This window comes from Macaca nemestrina, chromosome 17, assembly GCF_043159975.1.
Source record: "Macaca nemestrina isolate mMacNem1 chromosome 17, mMacNem.hap1, whole genome shotgun sequence".
NCBI classification, from domain to species: domain Eukaryota; kingdom Metazoa; phylum Chordata; class Mammalia; order Primates; family Cercopithecidae; genus Macaca; species Macaca nemestrina.
Genome location: NC_092141.1, coordinates 3970953 through 3987503, shown reverse-complemented (window position 1 = coordinate 3987503; position 16551 = coordinate 3970953). Strand labels below are relative to the sequence as shown.

At 49.3% G+C, this 16551-nt stretch overlaps 2 protein-coding genes across 18 annotated transcripts in view; both read left to right on the top strand.

Moving 5' to 3' along the window:
• Positions 1-16551, top strand: part of LOC105471977 (nuclear cap binding subunit 3) — a 62199-nt gene that overhangs the window by 29093 nt on the left and 16555 nt on the right. For 2 of the 7 annotated variants that reach the window (XM_011724886.3, XM_071082156.1), the window contains exons 12-14: positions 1394-1555; positions 2897-3059; positions 3524-4656. In XM_011724886.3, coding sequence (XP_011723188.2) covers positions 1394-1555; positions 2897-3059; positions 3524-3632 — 434 coding nt within the window. In that variant the 3' untranslated portion in view covers positions 3633-4656. The other 5 variants (XR_011615324.1, XR_011615325.1, XR_011615323.1 and 2 more) reach the window with 5 other exon arrangements.
• Positions 13922-16551, top strand: part of LOC105474357 (integrin subunit alpha E) — a 96973-nt gene continuing 94343 nt past the window's right edge. For all 11 annotated transcript variants that reach the window (XR_011615319.1, XR_011615321.1, XR_011615322.1 and 8 more), the window contains exon 1: positions 13922-14804. Coding sequence is in view for 5 of the 11 variants with exons in the window: in XM_071082147.1 (XP_070938248.1) it covers positions 14714-14804 (91 nt within the window). In the remaining 6 variants the exon portion in view is untranslated. The remainder of the gene's footprint in view (positions 14805-16551) is intronic.

Genomic DNA, 16551 nt, shown 5'->3' with positions numbered 1-16551 from the left:
CTAGGACCCCCTCCCCGCTCCCCTACAGATACCAAAATCTGCAGATACCAAAATCCATTGATGCTTAAGTCCCTCATATAAAGTGACATATTATCTGCATATAACCTACACACATCTTCTCATATACTTTAAGTCATCTCTAGATTATTTATAATACCTAATACAGTATAAATTCTTATCCTGTATTTTGTAAAATTTGTATTATTTTTTGCTGTACTGTTATGTTTTATTTTTTTCCCCCAAATGTATTCAATCAGCAGTTGGTTGAATCTATAGATGTGGAACCCATGGATGAGGAGGGCCGACCATATTTGACTCTATGACACTGGTATACTTTATATCCAGGAATAATAGAAATTAAGTTGGGTGGTTGTCTGAATGGTTAAGAGTTTGAACTAGATCATTTGTATGTTCAAACACTGATTCCGCAGGTCTTCAGCCGTATCTGCTATGTGCCAGACCCTGGGCTAGGTGCTAGGAATGTCAGAAGCCTTTGGAGGAGACGCAGAGCCACCATAGATCTACTAGGGAAATTGCGAAAGGTTTCTCAGTGAAAGTAGCGTTAGAGCCAGGCTTTGGGGAGGGTAGGATCTCTGTTGGCAAACCTGATTTTTTTTTACGTGGGAAGTAACCTGATCTTATATCTGTTTTAGAAAGATAACTTGAGGGTGGAGTGGGGTGGGGTAGAGAGTTAAAAAAGTAACGAGCCTGAACTAGGTCGGTGGAGACAGAATGGATAAAGAACAGGAAGTCTTGTGAAGGAAGACTCAGTGCTAGGAAGCGTTGGAGGAAAGGAGCTCAGGCCTCAGTGACCGGAGAGACCAGGGTGCTGCTCTCCAAGAGAAGCTAAAGTGAGAGGAGGCCTCGGCACAGGGCCTTGCCAATGAGTGTGTTTCTGTTGTTGCTGTCGTTGTGAGAGGGAACCCCAGAGGACAGGCAGATTTCTGGGGGGATTGAGGGATCCTTTGCTTTTTCCAGTCTCTTTGTATTTACTGGGTAAATGTAATACGTTTATTGGAAACGACTTACATGTTCAAAGATTGTGCCTTCCGCTTTCCGGGAGCTCACGGGATTTTTTGTTTGCTGAAACTTTTGTAAATTATTTAGTCTGCTTGATTCTGCTTTAAAAAAAAAATGGTTGTTTCTTCAGAAATTTAGTTCTGGAGCAGTCAGTTGAGGATTTTTCCTCTGACAGCCCCTATGTCCGAATTTTCCTAGGGATATCCATACTGACTACAAAGGAAGACTACGTAGCAGCCTGATTGTCAGGTCCTGTGTCCTCACTTGGGGGGCAGGGCAGGGGTTAGTGCCAGATCCTGTAGAGGTCTCAGGCGGCTGGTTCTGAGCATAAAGCACACACATGGTCACTGGTGCAATTCTTCTCTTTTTTCAGATATACGCCAGCGATTAGGAAAAAGACCATATTCTCCGGAAAAGGCTTTTAGTAGTAACCCAGTCGTTCGGAGAGAGCCCTCTTCTGATGTGCATAGTAGGCTCGGTGTTCCCAGGCAAGATATTAAAGGCCTCTACGCCGATACTCGGGAGAAGAAATCAGGTTGGTAACACTTAAAACCGATGGGAATGGGGATTCAGTGAGAGCAGAGGACAATGGGTGTATTGGAGCAGACGGCAAGAAACAGCCCATGACAAACATAAGTGATTATTCCTTTTCCATTATAGTTATCATCAGTATCAGCATCAGCATCATCTCAACAGTAAGGAATGCTTAGAACATAGGAAAAAATAGCACACTCCTGGTTCTTTCTGCTTGGCACAAATCTTTTTAGTTTCATGTGAGCTATTCTGGTCTTTGTCCACATACAAGTCCTACTTTTTTCACATAGCATTTTATCGTAGTTGTTTGCCACATTTTATAAACTTTATAAATAAAACTTTTAGGCCCAGCACGGTGGCTCACACCTGTAATCCCAGCACTTTGGGAGGCCGAGACCAGCCTAACCAACATGGCGAAACCCTGTCTCTACTAAAAACACAAAACTTGGCCGGGCGCGGTGGCTCAAGCCTGTAATCCCAGCACTTTGGGAGGCCAAGACGGGCGGATCACGAGGTCAGCAGATCGAGACCATCCTGGCTAACACGGTGAAACCCCGTCTCTACTAAAAATACAAAAAACTAGCCGGGCACGGTGGCGGGCGCCTGTAGTCCCAGCTACTCGGGAGGCTGAGGCAGGAGAATGGCGTAAACCCGGGAGGCGGAGCTTGCAGTGAGCTGAGATCCGGCCACTGTACTCCGGCCTGGGTGACAGAGCAAGACTCCGTCTCAAAAAAAAAAACACAAAACTTAGCCGGGCGTGGTGGTGGGTGCCAGCACCACCGCACTTCAGCCTGGGCAACAGAGCAAGACCTTGTCTCAAAAACAAAAACAACTTTTAATTGCCTTATAATGTGGCTATCCACCAAATTCTAAACACATATTTCTCTGTTGTTCAATTTTCATGAAATATATTTCAAAAAGTAATGGATGGTGGGCAGAATTTCTGAAATGTTACAGTATAGTAGGCCCATCGATTTGTAGAATGTTGAAGCTGGAAAGGAGCTGGGAATGGCCTACTCCTGGCAGAATGGATTGGCACACCGGGTGGTATCTCAGCAGGGAAGGGCAGGAGTAGGAAGAAACAGCCTCTCAGGTGATTCTGATGTGCCTGGTGACAGGGAGGGACCTGACCTGTCCCCCACGGTGAGAATCCCCTGCTGGGTCCAGACCCTTCTGTTTGCAGGCCAGGGGCTGCGGCCCAGGAAATGAGATTTTACCTACCCAAAGCTGCACTGTGATGGCGTTTCCTGCACAGCAGGTGTTGGCAGTGCCACTGACCCCTCAGTACCACCCTGGTTCTTAGTGCTGACTGTGAAAGTGAAATGCCATCTCATCCAAACAGGTAATTTATGGACTCGCCTAGGATCTGCACCCAAGACCAAAGAAAAGAATACGAAGAAAGTGGATCACAGGGCACCTGGCGCTGAGGAAGACGACTCCGAGCTGCAAAGGGCGTGGGGGGCTCTGATTAAGGAGAAAGAGCAGTCTCGCCAAAAGAAGAGCCGGTTAGATAACTTACCATCTCTCCAGATTGAAGTTAGTCGGGAAAGCAGCTCTGGTTCAGAGGCAGAGTCCTGAGGCCCCTGGGGCCTATGGCAACTGCCCTAAAACCTGACCTTCTTGCACAGGGTGGGGCGCGCAGTAGGAACCTCCCCCGCAGGAGCTGGCGCCCTCTCGCTCCTGCTCACACAGTCACCCTCTCAGCTCTTGCTACTTCGGCAAGACGTCTTAAGAATGGGACACATTTTCAAGGGCGTCTCTACCTTTCGCTGCAGAGCTGTAGTTCTGGGCCCTCGATTCCTTTCCCATCACCCCACAGGCTTTACCCTTTGAGAAAAAGGCAGCCCTCCAGATTTTGTAGACATTTTTCTTAATATTTTTAACATTGTGTCTTTTAAAAGAAATGTTTTACACAGTTCATCCAAAGAGCAGAGAACTGAACTTCTCACTATTGCCTTGGCCCTGACAGCTGTTACCAGCACCCTTTTCCCAAGAAAAGTCAATTCCCAGGTGCTTATTGGACATCCTTCGAGGGGGAAGAGGAGGGAAGCAGCCAGCTCACCCTTCCGGGACCCTAGTGTGGGGGCGAATCTCACCGACCTGACCTCAGAGGTGCACCAGTGCCGCCCAGGTAGATAAGAGCTGCAGCATTGACTGTGCTTCCGTTCTTCCCTCGGGGATTGCTCATGTCATGGGCCTCTTACTTGCTGTCAGCTTGATGTGAAGATCAAGTTCAGTGCTGTGGGATTTTTAGGAACAAAAAACTGTGACGTCTGGATTTGGGGTTGATTTTTGTGCTGGGGGTGGGATTATGGGTTAATGTTAAAGAATTTTTAAGTCTGTATTATGTTTAAAACACAAATGATTTGAAAGTTTAAATTTTTAATTTTTATATGTGGAAGTTCTTCCTGTTGGCTAAAGGGGAAGCTCGAGTGGTGTCTTCTTTTGTGCTGTTAAATATATATTCTATTCTTTGGAAGAAGGCAGAGAGAGGAGTCTTATTATTTTTAAATGCTTCTAGTTGTATAGCCTGTCTGTTGTACATAGAGCTCAGCTTGCTTTTTGGCTCCAGTAGGAAAAAAATCCATCCATCTAAGATGGGTCCTGTTGTTTATTATCACTCTAGAAGTTGATACATTGATATTTATTCTTTCTGTCCCCAAGTTGTGGCACCTGAAGACATCCTAAAACTTGGCAGAAAAGATAATAGTTATGAAAATTTTAGTTCATTTATTTTTAAGCTCCTTTCAGATTATTTTACCATTAGGAGGAGGTAGATTGTTTCTTCTTGCTGTCTGATTTTTGTTTTGTAGTATTTAATTTTGTATTCCTCTGCAGTTTTGAGAAACAGTGTTTCGCTTCGGTTTGCTGGAACATGGGAGTTAGAGCTGGTCGTAAGCCGTGGGCCTTTTTGCGATGTCACAACTCTTCACCTGCCTGGGCTGTTCCTCACACAGTGCAGCCTGGATCCTGGCGATCGGTACTTGCGGCCGAGCTAATGGTCGCATTGATAGTTGATTACACTGTGGCACGAATGAACGCAGAACACTGTTATTAATAAAGGAAGTAAAAGGGCTGCAAGGTTTGAGAGCTGCAACAAAACCTGTATTGTCCCATATTTTGTTGATTAACCTGCTTTTTCTCCCTCCCTTTAGAGTATTAGAGCATATAACTGTGATATATTTCAGCTTCCTAATAGGATTCTAGGAGAGAGATGGTTCTGGTTTCTCCGCCAGTTGAGACTTAAGGCATCTGAGATTCCTCAGCTTTCCTTTCCCTGTGAAGCACACGGCCGAGAGCCAGGTTCTTAAGAAGGGTCAGGGGTTGGGGAGTTGGTAGAGTGAGAAGTGCGGGGGTCTGAGAATCAGAGACCTGGATGCCAACCCCTGGCTCTGTGCTATGGACCTGGGCCTCAGTTTTCCCATCTAGCAGTTGAGTGAGCTGGTACCAGAATTCCTGGCTTTGTTGGTGCGTCTCAGTGGCGGTTTATTCTTCCCAAGCTGTGATGGCGGTGGGCTGGCCTGCGTGAATTTCTATTGCAGGTGGCTGGAGGAAGCGCCGAGGAGACAACTGAGAGCGAGCATGAGGTGTGGACAGGGGCTGTTCCCATCCCGGCAGTCTCTCGTTCTGCAATGGCGCAGAGATGTCTTGTGGTCAGGGTCCCAGCTGGCATGGCCTCTGCAGGGTTTAGAATATGCCCCTTCACAGACTTTGCTTTTGGTTTTCCACCAGCAGCTCAGGCCCATTTGTTCCATGGCCTTTCAGCACTCACCAGTCTCTTGCTGGAGATCAGCAAAGACATTCTGGAAGGAGGTGGTGTGCAGTCGAAACTGGGTCTTTGATCTAACCAAGAAAAATACACACTTGAGTAGCCTTCAGTTTTCACAGACACACAGAGAGAACCCGGAAAGGCAGGTTTGACGATTTTACTTCTCGGAGTTACTGGCCTTATTAGCCTCTCTAACCCTTCAGCCCACTCTCAGTCACTCAGATCTTGCAACATCTTGAGTGTGTCCTGAATGACGAGGCCTTTTCTTTGGCGTTTCGGAGTGAGAATGGATAGTCAGGACAGGCCTCTGGCAGGCAGCTGGGCGTGCTTTTACCCTGGACGCTCCCCACACATGTGGGCACAGGGCTACCCACTTTGTGTATCCCTCTTAGTCTCATAGGTAGGAGATTTTAAATCCATGTTTGCTGCTTGATGGTAATTGCAGATACCTCATTTGTTTCCCACTCTCCTCTCTGGAGAGTTACCAGGTACCCAGGAGAACTTGTGGCGTCCACCGCAGGATGGAGTCTCCTTCTCTGGCCCCCTTGTAGTCTGATCCTGTGAACCCCTCCCCGTACTTCAGCCACTGTCCTTTCCAGCTGCATTTGTACGGCAGCCTCTTCACTGGTCTCTGCCCTTTCTCCGTTCTGCACACCGCAGCCGGGACAGACCTTTGTTGTTGTTACCAGCTTAATTAAGATAAAATCTGCATACAGTTCAGCCATTAAAAGTGTACACTTCAGTCGCTTTCAGTATATTTACAGAGTTGTGCACCAGCACTGCTATCAATTGTAAAACATTTTTATCACCCAGAGAAACCCTGAGCCCATTAGCAGCGCTCCCTATTCCGTCTTCCCTCTTAGCCTCTGGCCACCACTGATCTTCCTTCTCTCTCTCTGGATTTGCCTGTTCTGGACAGTTCGTATAAATGGGATCATATACTATGTGTCTATTTGTGACTGGCTTCTTCACATATTTTTGGGGTTCACCCCTGTCACATAGCATGTATCAGTATTTCGTTTTCAAAAATTAACGAATAATAGTCCATTTTATGGGTACGCCACTTTTTTTTTAATCCACTTATTGGTTAATGGGCATTTGAGTTTCTACTTTTGGGATATATATATTATATATACATATATTTTTTTTATTTTTTTATTTATTTTTGAGACAGGGTTTCGCTCTTGTTGCCCAGGCTGTAATGCATAATCTCAGCTCACTGCAACCTCCGCCTCCGGGGTTCAAGCGATTCTCCTGCCTCAGCCTCCAGAGTGGCTGGGATTACAGGCACGTGCCACCACGCCTGGCTAATTTTTTGTATTTTTAGTAGAGACGGGGTTTCACCATGTTGGTCGGGCTGGTCTTGAACTCCTGACCTCAGGTGATCCGCCTACCTCGTCCTCCCAAAGTGCTGGGATTACAGGTGTGAGCCAGCGCACCTGGCCCTACTTTTTGGCTATGATGAATAATGTTGCTATGAACATTCCCATACAAGTTTTTGCATGGACAGGTGTTTTCATGACTCTTGGGTTTATGCCTAGGAGTGGAGTGGCTGGGTCCTGATCACCTTTAACCTTTGGAGGAGGCGCCAGGAGGCTTTTCCAGGCAGTGGCGTCATTTTCCATTGTCCATTCCGACCAGCAGTGTGTGAGGACTCCAGTTTCTCCACATGTCCACCAACACTCACTGTTTTCTGGTGTGAAGTGGTACCTCATTGTAGTTTTTTATTTTTATTTTTTCTTTTTAAAATACATTTTGTACAGATGGGGTCTCATTATGTTGCCCAGGCTGGTCTCACGCTGGTGGCCTCGAGTGATCCTCCTGCCTCGCCCTCCCAAAGTGCTGGGATTACAGGCATGAGCCACCACGCGTGGCCCTCATTGTGGTTTTTTATTTGTATTTCCCTAGTGACTGATGATGTTGGGCACCTTTTCACATGCTTCAGGATGAACTTTCTTAAATATAAATCTGCTTCGATTATTCTTCTGCGTGAAACTTTTCCAAAGCTTCACTATTGCACTGAGAAGAAATTCCACACTCCCGACCGCATGAGCCCAGGAATTCAAGGCTGCAGTGAGCTATGATTAAGCCACTGCACTCCAGCCTGGGCAGCAGAGCAAGACCTGTCTCAAAAAATACGTACACACATCAATTCCACCCTTTTTGATAGCTTTTTATAAGGCTCGCCAAGGTCTGTCCTCTGGCAGTGTCCCTGGCCTGTTCTCCCCATCTCCCCTGCCCTCTGCTCACCAGTTCCCTGAATGCATCTCGATCTCACTAGCCCTCCAGACTGTGCACAGAACTGTTTCTACCTCCAGCGAAATACTTCCCCCCAGGCTTCTCCCCCTCCCGCCTCAATGTTCCCCTCACCAACTTAGGGTCTTAGGGCCCCTCCTAGGAGGCAATCCCCAGCTTCCAGAGCCAGGGTCTAGGCTCCTTCTCTGTGTCCCATGGCGCTGCCGCAGAAGAGTCTTGGCTCTCTCCAGGATTCAGTTCTAAGGTCAGTGTCTAAGGTGAAAATGGAGGGTAACTGAAATTCCTCTTAGAAATCTAAGGAAGGTGCCATATTGAAGACCAACATCTTGAGGTCCCATGTAGTCATTTCTTGCCCATGTGGGAACAGATTACTGTTTGGATGAGTACCAGGTGAAGTGAGTGGCCTGCAGTTAGGGCTGAGTTGTGCAAAAACCACTTGTTTTTAGGTGTTAGAAGCACACTTAGGCGAGAAGGTCACTTTTGGGGAGCTTGGGAACCGAGGCAGGCCGCAGGGGCAGCAGAGGCGTGAGCTTGCCCGCGCCAGCCCTCCTGTCTGTGCCCACGGAGTGAAGGAGGGGCCAGCGGAATGGCCCAAACAACTGATTTGTTTTTCTTTTTTACAAAGTTTTTCAGACACATACCATTGTGTTTAAGTGAAATGTGTGTATAATGCCCAATCACTGTACCCTGTAAGCCCGCACACCTCTACACTGGACTGTAATTTCTTGTTCCGAGTTTGTCTTGCTAGACTGTAAGCTCCGTGCGAGCAGGGACCATGTCTGCTTGTTCACTGGGCTTTCCCCGGTGCCTGTCAGCGTGCCTGGCATCCAGCAGGTCTTGTGTAAAGATGGGATGAATCTGTAAAACCCTCCAGCCTCAGGAATGGCTCCATCCTCTGAGGCTCTGGGGCCCACTGACAGGCTAGTCATTTTTCTGCCATGTGCGTACAATGCTTTATTTTCATGTTGTATTTTCCTTTCTAGCCGGTAAGCAAGCTCCTGATGAGCCAGGTTCTTTGTGGTGGTGTCTCTGTATCCTTTCGTCAGGCCAGCCCAGAGTGAGCAGTGCTGCGAAAGTGTTTGGTAACTGAATGAATTGTGGTAACGCAGCACAGCTCCGGCATCACTGTCTGCGGGTTAGTCTGATTCTAGATGAGAGCCCCAGATTCGAAAAAGGGACGATTAATTATTCAGAGGTGCATATGCTTGTATAAGAAAAAAAAATCTCATTAAATAGACCTGAGTAAACTTCACATTTTAATGATACGGCCATGTCGGAGCTGAAGCTGACCAGGCTCTCTAAAGCGTTTGCTAGGGAATCATGCAGATAGTCCAAAATGTGTTTTAGAAAAGGATTCATCTGTCCCAGGATAGACGTAGAGGAAGCTGGCAGGCAGGCAGTAGGCCCCAAAGAAGGACGGCTGAGCCAGTTCTGAAGCCTGTGGTCCTGTTGGTGAGGAAAGTGACGGCAGTCCAGAGCAGGTGAAAAGAACAGAGCTCATTCCTGCAGTGGCTGTTTTGCCTAAAGCAGCATTCCTCAAACTTCTCACTCGAAGCATTAAGTGATGGTGAGATGCTAACACGCACTTTAGATTTAAGTCAAAATTTGCTGTGAAGCCACGGCAAACTCTGGCTTCACGGGTGAATTAGTTGCTACACAAATAAGTTTGATACCTAAGTCCAGTAATTGCTTTTAAACCTTATAATAACAAGAAGTTAATAATTAGAAGTTAAACCATGTTTTTTTCTTTTACGAACTAAAAGAAGAGAATGCTTTTGATACTGAGAATGGCACACTTGCGTCAAGCCAGATTGTTACTGCATCACCAGACCCGCAATAAATATCTAGAACTTTTCTTACGTGTTTATAAAATAAATCTTAGAAGAAGAAATATTGTAGCTTTTTTTTCCTTTTTTTTTTTTTTTTTCCGATGAAACTCTCTGAACATTTCACAGAACTTTGTTACTGGGAGTGGTTAGGGAAATGCTGCTTCAAAAAGCCTGTTTTAAGTAGTTGTGAGGCATCAACGTGGAATTTTGCTGTATTGTCAATAACACTCGAGAGTACAGGTTGTATTTCGCCTACCAAGGTCAGTACCCTGCCTCGGGATTCTTACCTGTTCATTTGAGCAATTCCAGGGGCCCTCTCTGGATGACCAGATTCTTAAATAGTTGAGACTTTGTGTTACCTCAAATTGTCACCCTCACCTCTGGGCCGGCGTAGGTTAGCGAGGTCGAGAGGCCCACACCAGTGGCAGAAGAGAATTATCAGGCGGGGCGCGGTGGCTCCTGCCTGTAATCCCAGGACTTTGGGAGGCCGAGGTGGGTGGATCACCTGAGGTCAGGAGTTCGAGACCAGCCTGACTAACATGCTGAAACCCCGTCTCTACTAGAAATACAAAAATTAGCTGGGCATGGTGGCGGGCACCTGTAGTCCCAGCTACTTGGGAGGCTGAGACAGGAGAATTACTTGAACCCGGGAGGCAGAGGTTGCAGTGAACCAAGATTGCGCCACTGCACTCCAGCCTGGGTGACAGAGTGAGACTCCGTCTCAAAAAAAAAGAATTCTCATCTTCCTTTCCCTTCCTAGGATTTTCGTGGTAGTTTTCAATCCTGTGATGTGGCCATCTTCTCCTCAGAGGGCCTGTGAGAGGCAGGCAGCATCTTTTAGCTCAGGTAGAATGCCTGTTGGGGAAAGTCAAATAGGACGGCAGCTGGGGCTGGGACCCTGGGACTCCTTCTGCCCCACATACTCAATTGGAAAGACAGAGCAAGTCCCCTCACCTCCCTGGGCCTCAGCTTCCTTGTCTGTCAAATGGAGGGCTCAACTGGGATGAGCTCCAGTTTCCTTCTAGTGCTCATGTGTGTTTGAGGACCCTTGCTCTCCTTTCCAAGGAGCATCAGGGGTTTCAGGAGTATGGGTTAGACAGCAGGAAAGAAGTAGGGGCTTGTAAACAAGAGATCCAAGCCCCTGTACCCTTGGTCCCAGCACCCAGTGCAGCCCTCCCACTCCCAGACACTTAGTTCTAAGAAAAGACAAGAGAATCCACTCCTTGTTCTCTCCCTGTCCCATCACCCCCTCAGTCCCCCACAGATCTGAGGCCAGAGGATGCCAACATGGTGGGCACCCTCTTGCTGTCTTACTCACGTAGGCTTTTCTTGGTGCCTGCACACGGCCCTTGTAAGGCCACCAATCTTACTGGATTATGATCTCATTTAACCTTAATTACTTCCTAAAAGCCGTATCTCCAAGAAGAGCCACATGGCGGGTTAGGGCTTCAGCATATGCATTTGGAGGGCATTTACAGTTCAGTCCACAGCACCTGGTCATGTGGAGATCCCAGTCTGCATTTGTGGGAAGAAATCTCTGCTTTTTTAAAGTTTACACACCACCTAGCTGGGCACAGTGGCTCACGCCTGTAATCTCAGCACTTTGGGAGGCCAAGGCAGGGGATCATCTGATGTCAGGAGTTTGAGACCAGCCTGGCCGACTGGTGAAACCCCGTCTCTACTAAAAATACAAAAATTAGCTGGGTGTGGTGGCGGGTGCCTGTAGTCCCAGCTGCTGGGGAGGCTGAGGCGGGAGAATCGCTTGAACCCAGGAGGCAGAGGTTGCAGTGAGCCGAGAAAGCACCACCGCACTCCAGCCTGGGCGGCAAAGCAAGACTCCATCTCAAAAAACAGAAAGTTTACACACCAATAGAGCTGAAGGCAGGAGAGTTTGTGGTGGCTCAGAATCGTGATTCTGGAGGAAGCAGACCTGTTTGGAGTCCCAGCTCTGCTCTTTCCTGCTGTGGCCTCTCGGAGGCAGCATCCTCATCTGAGGAATCGGGTTGACCTTGTAGGTGGCTGAGAGGCTCCAATCAGGGCTCGCGTGTGAGGCCTTGGCACTGAGCAGGGCAATCCTACTGAGCGCTCAGTCAAAGGCCGTGAGTACCACTGCTCTGCAGCCCTAGGCTCTAGTCTCAGCAATGTCGTCACTCTTTCTGGCTTCCTAAGACTCAGAAGGCAAGTGGGGGAATAGAACCATTTCCTGCCTCTGAAGACTGTGCCTCAGTGCTTTTGACTCACTCTGAAGACAGCAGGCAGGCCTTTCTGTTTTTTTTTTTTTTTTTTTTTTTTGGAGACAAAGTCTTGCTCTGTCGCCCAGGCTGGAGTGCAGTGGTGCAATCTCGGCTCACTGCAGCCTCCACCTCCTAGGTTCAAGCAATTCTCCTGCCACAGCCTCCTGAAGCTGGGACTACAGGCGCACGCGGCCACACCCGGCTAATTTTTTGTATTTTTAGTAAAGACAAGGTTTCACCATGTGGCCCAAGCTGGTCTCAAACTCCTGAGCTCAGGCGATCCACCCACCTCGGCCTCCCAAAGTGCTGGAATTACAGGCGTGAGCCACAGTGCCTGATCGACAGCCCTTTCACCTGACACCAAGCACGTCTCCTCCATCCGTGGACATTTTTGCAACTTTTTTTTAAAGAGACAGGTTCACACTATGTTGTCTAATTGGACTCAAACTCCTGGGCTCAAGTGTTCCCAAGTAGCTTGAGCCTCTCAAGTAACTGTGACTATAACCGCACCTGGCCATTTTAAAAACTTTATTCTTCCTGGTATCAAGGGGGGGAAGAAAAACATTAAAAAATACATAAAACTTTGTTTTGAAATCATTTCAAAATCACAGCAGTTTCCAGGGTACCACAAAGAACATTTTGCCACGTTTTCTCTTTCATTCATTCCCTCTTTCTTCCCTCACCCCTTTTTCTTCCTGTCCTCTCTGAACCGTGAATCATTTGAGGGTTATTTGTATACATCATGCTCGTTTATCCATAAGATGTTTTAGTGAACGCTTCCCAAGAACAGGGACAGCCTCTCACTTGTCCATGGTACAGCTGTCAAAGTTGGGAAATGTGTCATACTCTGATCGGCCCAAGAGTTGCTCATTTGTCGTTCAAGTTTCAGATGTGCCAACCGTCCCAATCACGATTTTGAAAGCCGTTGTTTTTCTGGTCCAGGATCCAATCCAGGATCAGGCGCTGCCTTTAGTTATCCTGTCCGCAGCCTGCTGTCATTTGGAGCAGGTCCTCAGCCTTTCTGTGTCTTTCATGACACGGATGTTTGTGAAGAGTACAGTCCAGTTTCCGTTGTGTCCCTCGAGTTGGTCCCGGAATATTTGTTTAACGTGAGTTGGCAAACCACATTCACATGTGTTTTGGTTATGTATGTATTTGCCAAACACCCAGCCTTGTGCGAGGTGCTGCTGTGACGGGGAGCATTACTCAACACAGCCCGCTGACCTTGGGGGTGCAGTTTGGGTTTGTGGGGAGAGCAGCTACCGTCAGCAGGGCTTTGCGGACCCCTGTGTGTCTCATGACCAGAGGCACTGACGCTTGGATAAATACATGTTGGATGGATGCAGGATGAGTCAGCGTTCTAGAAGTCTGCAAAGGTACAGAAATGGCCCTGCTCCCTGTCCGGCAGCCAATCATCAGCTTTTCCTGGCTTCTCCGAGGCACCCTGCCGTTCACACTCCAAACACAAAGGCTTCTCTCAGCAATCAGTGAGCTGCAGTCTGGGCTCTGGCCCTGCCCTTCCGGGGATCTGCACAGTGACTGGGCTGCTCTCTTCCCGCTTTAGGCCAGTGCTGGGGAGAGGAGACCCCTGTGACTCTCCCCGGTGCCCTTGGAGCTCAGAATGAAGTGACGGGGGAGGAGGGCACGAGCCCTGAAGCGCTGGGAAGACAGGCTGTGGGCCACAGGTCCCGACCCCGCCTGGGACAGGGTTCAACAGAAGTAGGATGGTTTCATCATGACCTGGCAGGAAAACCACCAGACCTGGAATTTTGCTTTTACAGCTGGTTAACTTCCCTGCTGTTTAACTTCTGTTTCATGCAGGATGAAAACCGGTGACTTGTAATCTCACATCACCGAGCAAGATCTAGTAGTCGTAAGCATTCTGTCGGCAAAGCAGACAAGGCAGAGTGTTGGAAATGTCATCGGATCTTCACAGAACCTTAGCCGAGCAACCTTTCCATGCGAGAAACAAAATAACGTGGATTTTTATCTAGTAATGAAGTCAACACCAGTGTCCACTCTGTTAACACATTCACTTTTCAGAGTTCCCTCCCTGGGGCTGCAGACACTCATGTGAGAGAGACTTGGAATGGCCTGCCTTTTTAAATTTAATTAAATAAAATAGAAAATTCAGTTCATCGGTTGTTCTGGTGACATTTTAAGGGTTTAGTACCATATGTGGCTCGTAAGTACCGTCCTGGACAGTGTCGACCTAGAACAGTTCCATCCCTGCGGAGAGTTCTGTGTGACGGCACCGCTCTGCGCTCCCAGCAGCCTGGGGAGCAGGGAAGCAGGAGACAGTTCCGTCCATCTCACAGACTTGGTCACACAGTACAGATTTGACAGCAGTTAAATACGACCGCAAACTGTCAATGGCGTGTTCTGTGGAATGCTGGGATGGATCAGAGGTGTGTTGGAAGATGGATAGAATTTTACTACTTCTGTTATTCTGGTAACTCAGAGTCCTGTTCAATCAGTTTCCGCATCAGGATGCTGTCCTCGTGGTTTTAAAGAGGACGAATGCAGCCAGCGTTGAATCGAGGCGGTGATTCCACTCACCTGGCCCTCCAGAGCCCCAGGGTCTTGAGTGCATGGGCTGGTACAGGAGCCCAGTTTTTGACTCGGGGGGGCACTTCCTATGGGAGGAGGACCCCTGTCTCAGTGCTGAGGCAACCACCACTGAGGACCCTGGGCTGGAAGCTGGGCTGAGATGTCTGGTGCTAGGTTCTGAGGCCGGACAGGGACCGACTCAAAGGGATATGGACGGCAGGCTGGATTCGTGTTGCTCCTGCACCTCCGGCTCTGCTGAGGACACCCAGAACTGCGGCCCTGGCCACACCTCAGCTCCCCATTCCATCAAAGTGTGGGTGGGAGAGTGGGGCTGACAGTGGTCCCAAAGCTCCTAGAGTCCAGCCCACAACTGAGGAAGCCACATGGCTGGTTGTGTATGAGCCAGAGTGTCTCTGTCTGATTAAAAGTGCCTATCTGCCTGTGGGTCGTTGCTGGTGTGTGTGCTTCTGTCCCCGCCTCCTGGCCTCCTGGCTGAGGGGAAGCTGAGTGGGCCACGGCCCATGTGTCTCACTTGCCTCGGCTCCCACGCAGCTGCCTCTGCTCCAGCTCCAGCTAGGATGTGGCTCGTTCACACGCTGCTCTGCATGGCCAGTAAGTCCTCACCCGCTGCCTTGAGGGGCTGCGGTGCCCTCGGCTCCAGCCAGATGTCTGCAGACCACAGCCTTGACTGTCTGTCTGATGGGGCTCAGTTCGAGCCAGAGGTTGGGGTGGGAGCTCCTCCAGGAGAGTGGTCTTGCTGGGTGGGTCAGGTGCCCAGGCTTGTTGGGAAGGGCGGCGGACGCTTTGTGTTGACAGTTCTAACAGCCAGGGCCTTCAGACTCCAGGGCTCTGCCACTCGGTTCCTTCTCCAGCCAGCCTCCCCCGACCACCGAAGCCCTCTCCCCGTGGCACCCACTTGGGGCAGGTGCTCGCCTCTGTAGTTTGTTCTCTGAGTATGGAGGCTCCGCCTGGCAGAGCTCCGTTCTGTGACAGAGCAGGGGTTGGGCTGATGAGGGTGCGGACCCTGTGAGAGAGTGTCGACGAGAGACCGGGGGCAAGTGTCTGTATGTAGAGGGCGAGCGTGTTGGCGGGGAGCCTGCTTCCTGTGTTGTCGGGCCAGGGTGAAAACTGGTATGTGGGGTGGGGGAGGCACTTCTGCTGCCTGGGGGGGGGGTCCCGTTTTAGCCTTTAAACTGTCCCATGGAAGCCTCTGGGCAAAAGCCAAGCCACAATCCTTTCGTGGGCCCCCAGGGATGAGACAGCACAGTCAGGTGAGCCCCTGGAGGCTGCTAAGACCAGGCGGGAGGCCAGGGTGGTCCTGCCTGGTGATCTGAGCGGACTTCCCATGGACCTCCTGCCCCCGCTCAGGAGGTTGGCGGGAGAATTGGATTAGCATCCCACATGGGGCCAGATCACCCAGGAAGCAGGCCACAAGGTGTAGGGTACCAGCAAGTCACGGTTTTGGACAGATTTTAATATTTTATATTCATTTTCTTTTTTGAGACAGAGTCTTGCTCTGTTGCCCCAGCTGGAGCCCAGGCTGGATCTTGGCTCACTGCAACCTCTGCCTCCCAGGTGCAAGCAATTCTCCTGTCTCAGCCTCCAGAGTAGCTGGGATTACAGGTTCGTGCCACCACGCCCGGCTAATTTTTGTATTTTTAGTAGAGACGAGGTTTCACCATGTTGACCAGGCTGGTCTCAAACTCCTGACCTCAGGTGATCGACCTGCCTCGGCCTCCCAAAGCGTTGGGATTACAGGCGTGAGCCACCATGCCCGGCCTAATATTTTATATTTCAAGAGCATCAGAATAGTCACCACGGAAAGATCAACAGTTTGTTGAACTTCCTTTTATTTTACAATTTAGACTTCTCTGTTTTTAGTTCCATGTGAGGTGTAAGGAGTCTGTTTTTATGGCTTGTGGCTTTGATCTCCCATTACCAAGAATACCTGGAGCAGATGCTTAGACTAGACTCTTGTCTACCCTCTCCCAGTACAGAGGAGGTGACTGGGTCACAGAGGGGACAGTGACTACCCAGGCTTGCAAGGAACTGACAATAGACACGGGGCTCAGGCCCAGGCCTCTGTCCTGCCTCCCAGCTCCAGAATCCTCCTGTGGCTCATCTGTCTCCTGCAGCCTCTGGGGCCACCATTCATCACCTCAGTGCCTTTTCCAGCAGGTGGCATTGATCAACCCTCTTTGGAGGCCTAGGCCCTTCCCGAGCTGATGGGCAGCAGAGAGCAATGATGGAGCAGACTTGCCACGAGACCACTTAGCCCACAGCTCAGCTCAGCCATGGGAAGGGGTCGAGAACAGGGCCCCAGCAGCTCCAGTGTGGGTGGCAGAAACGAAGCTGCTGC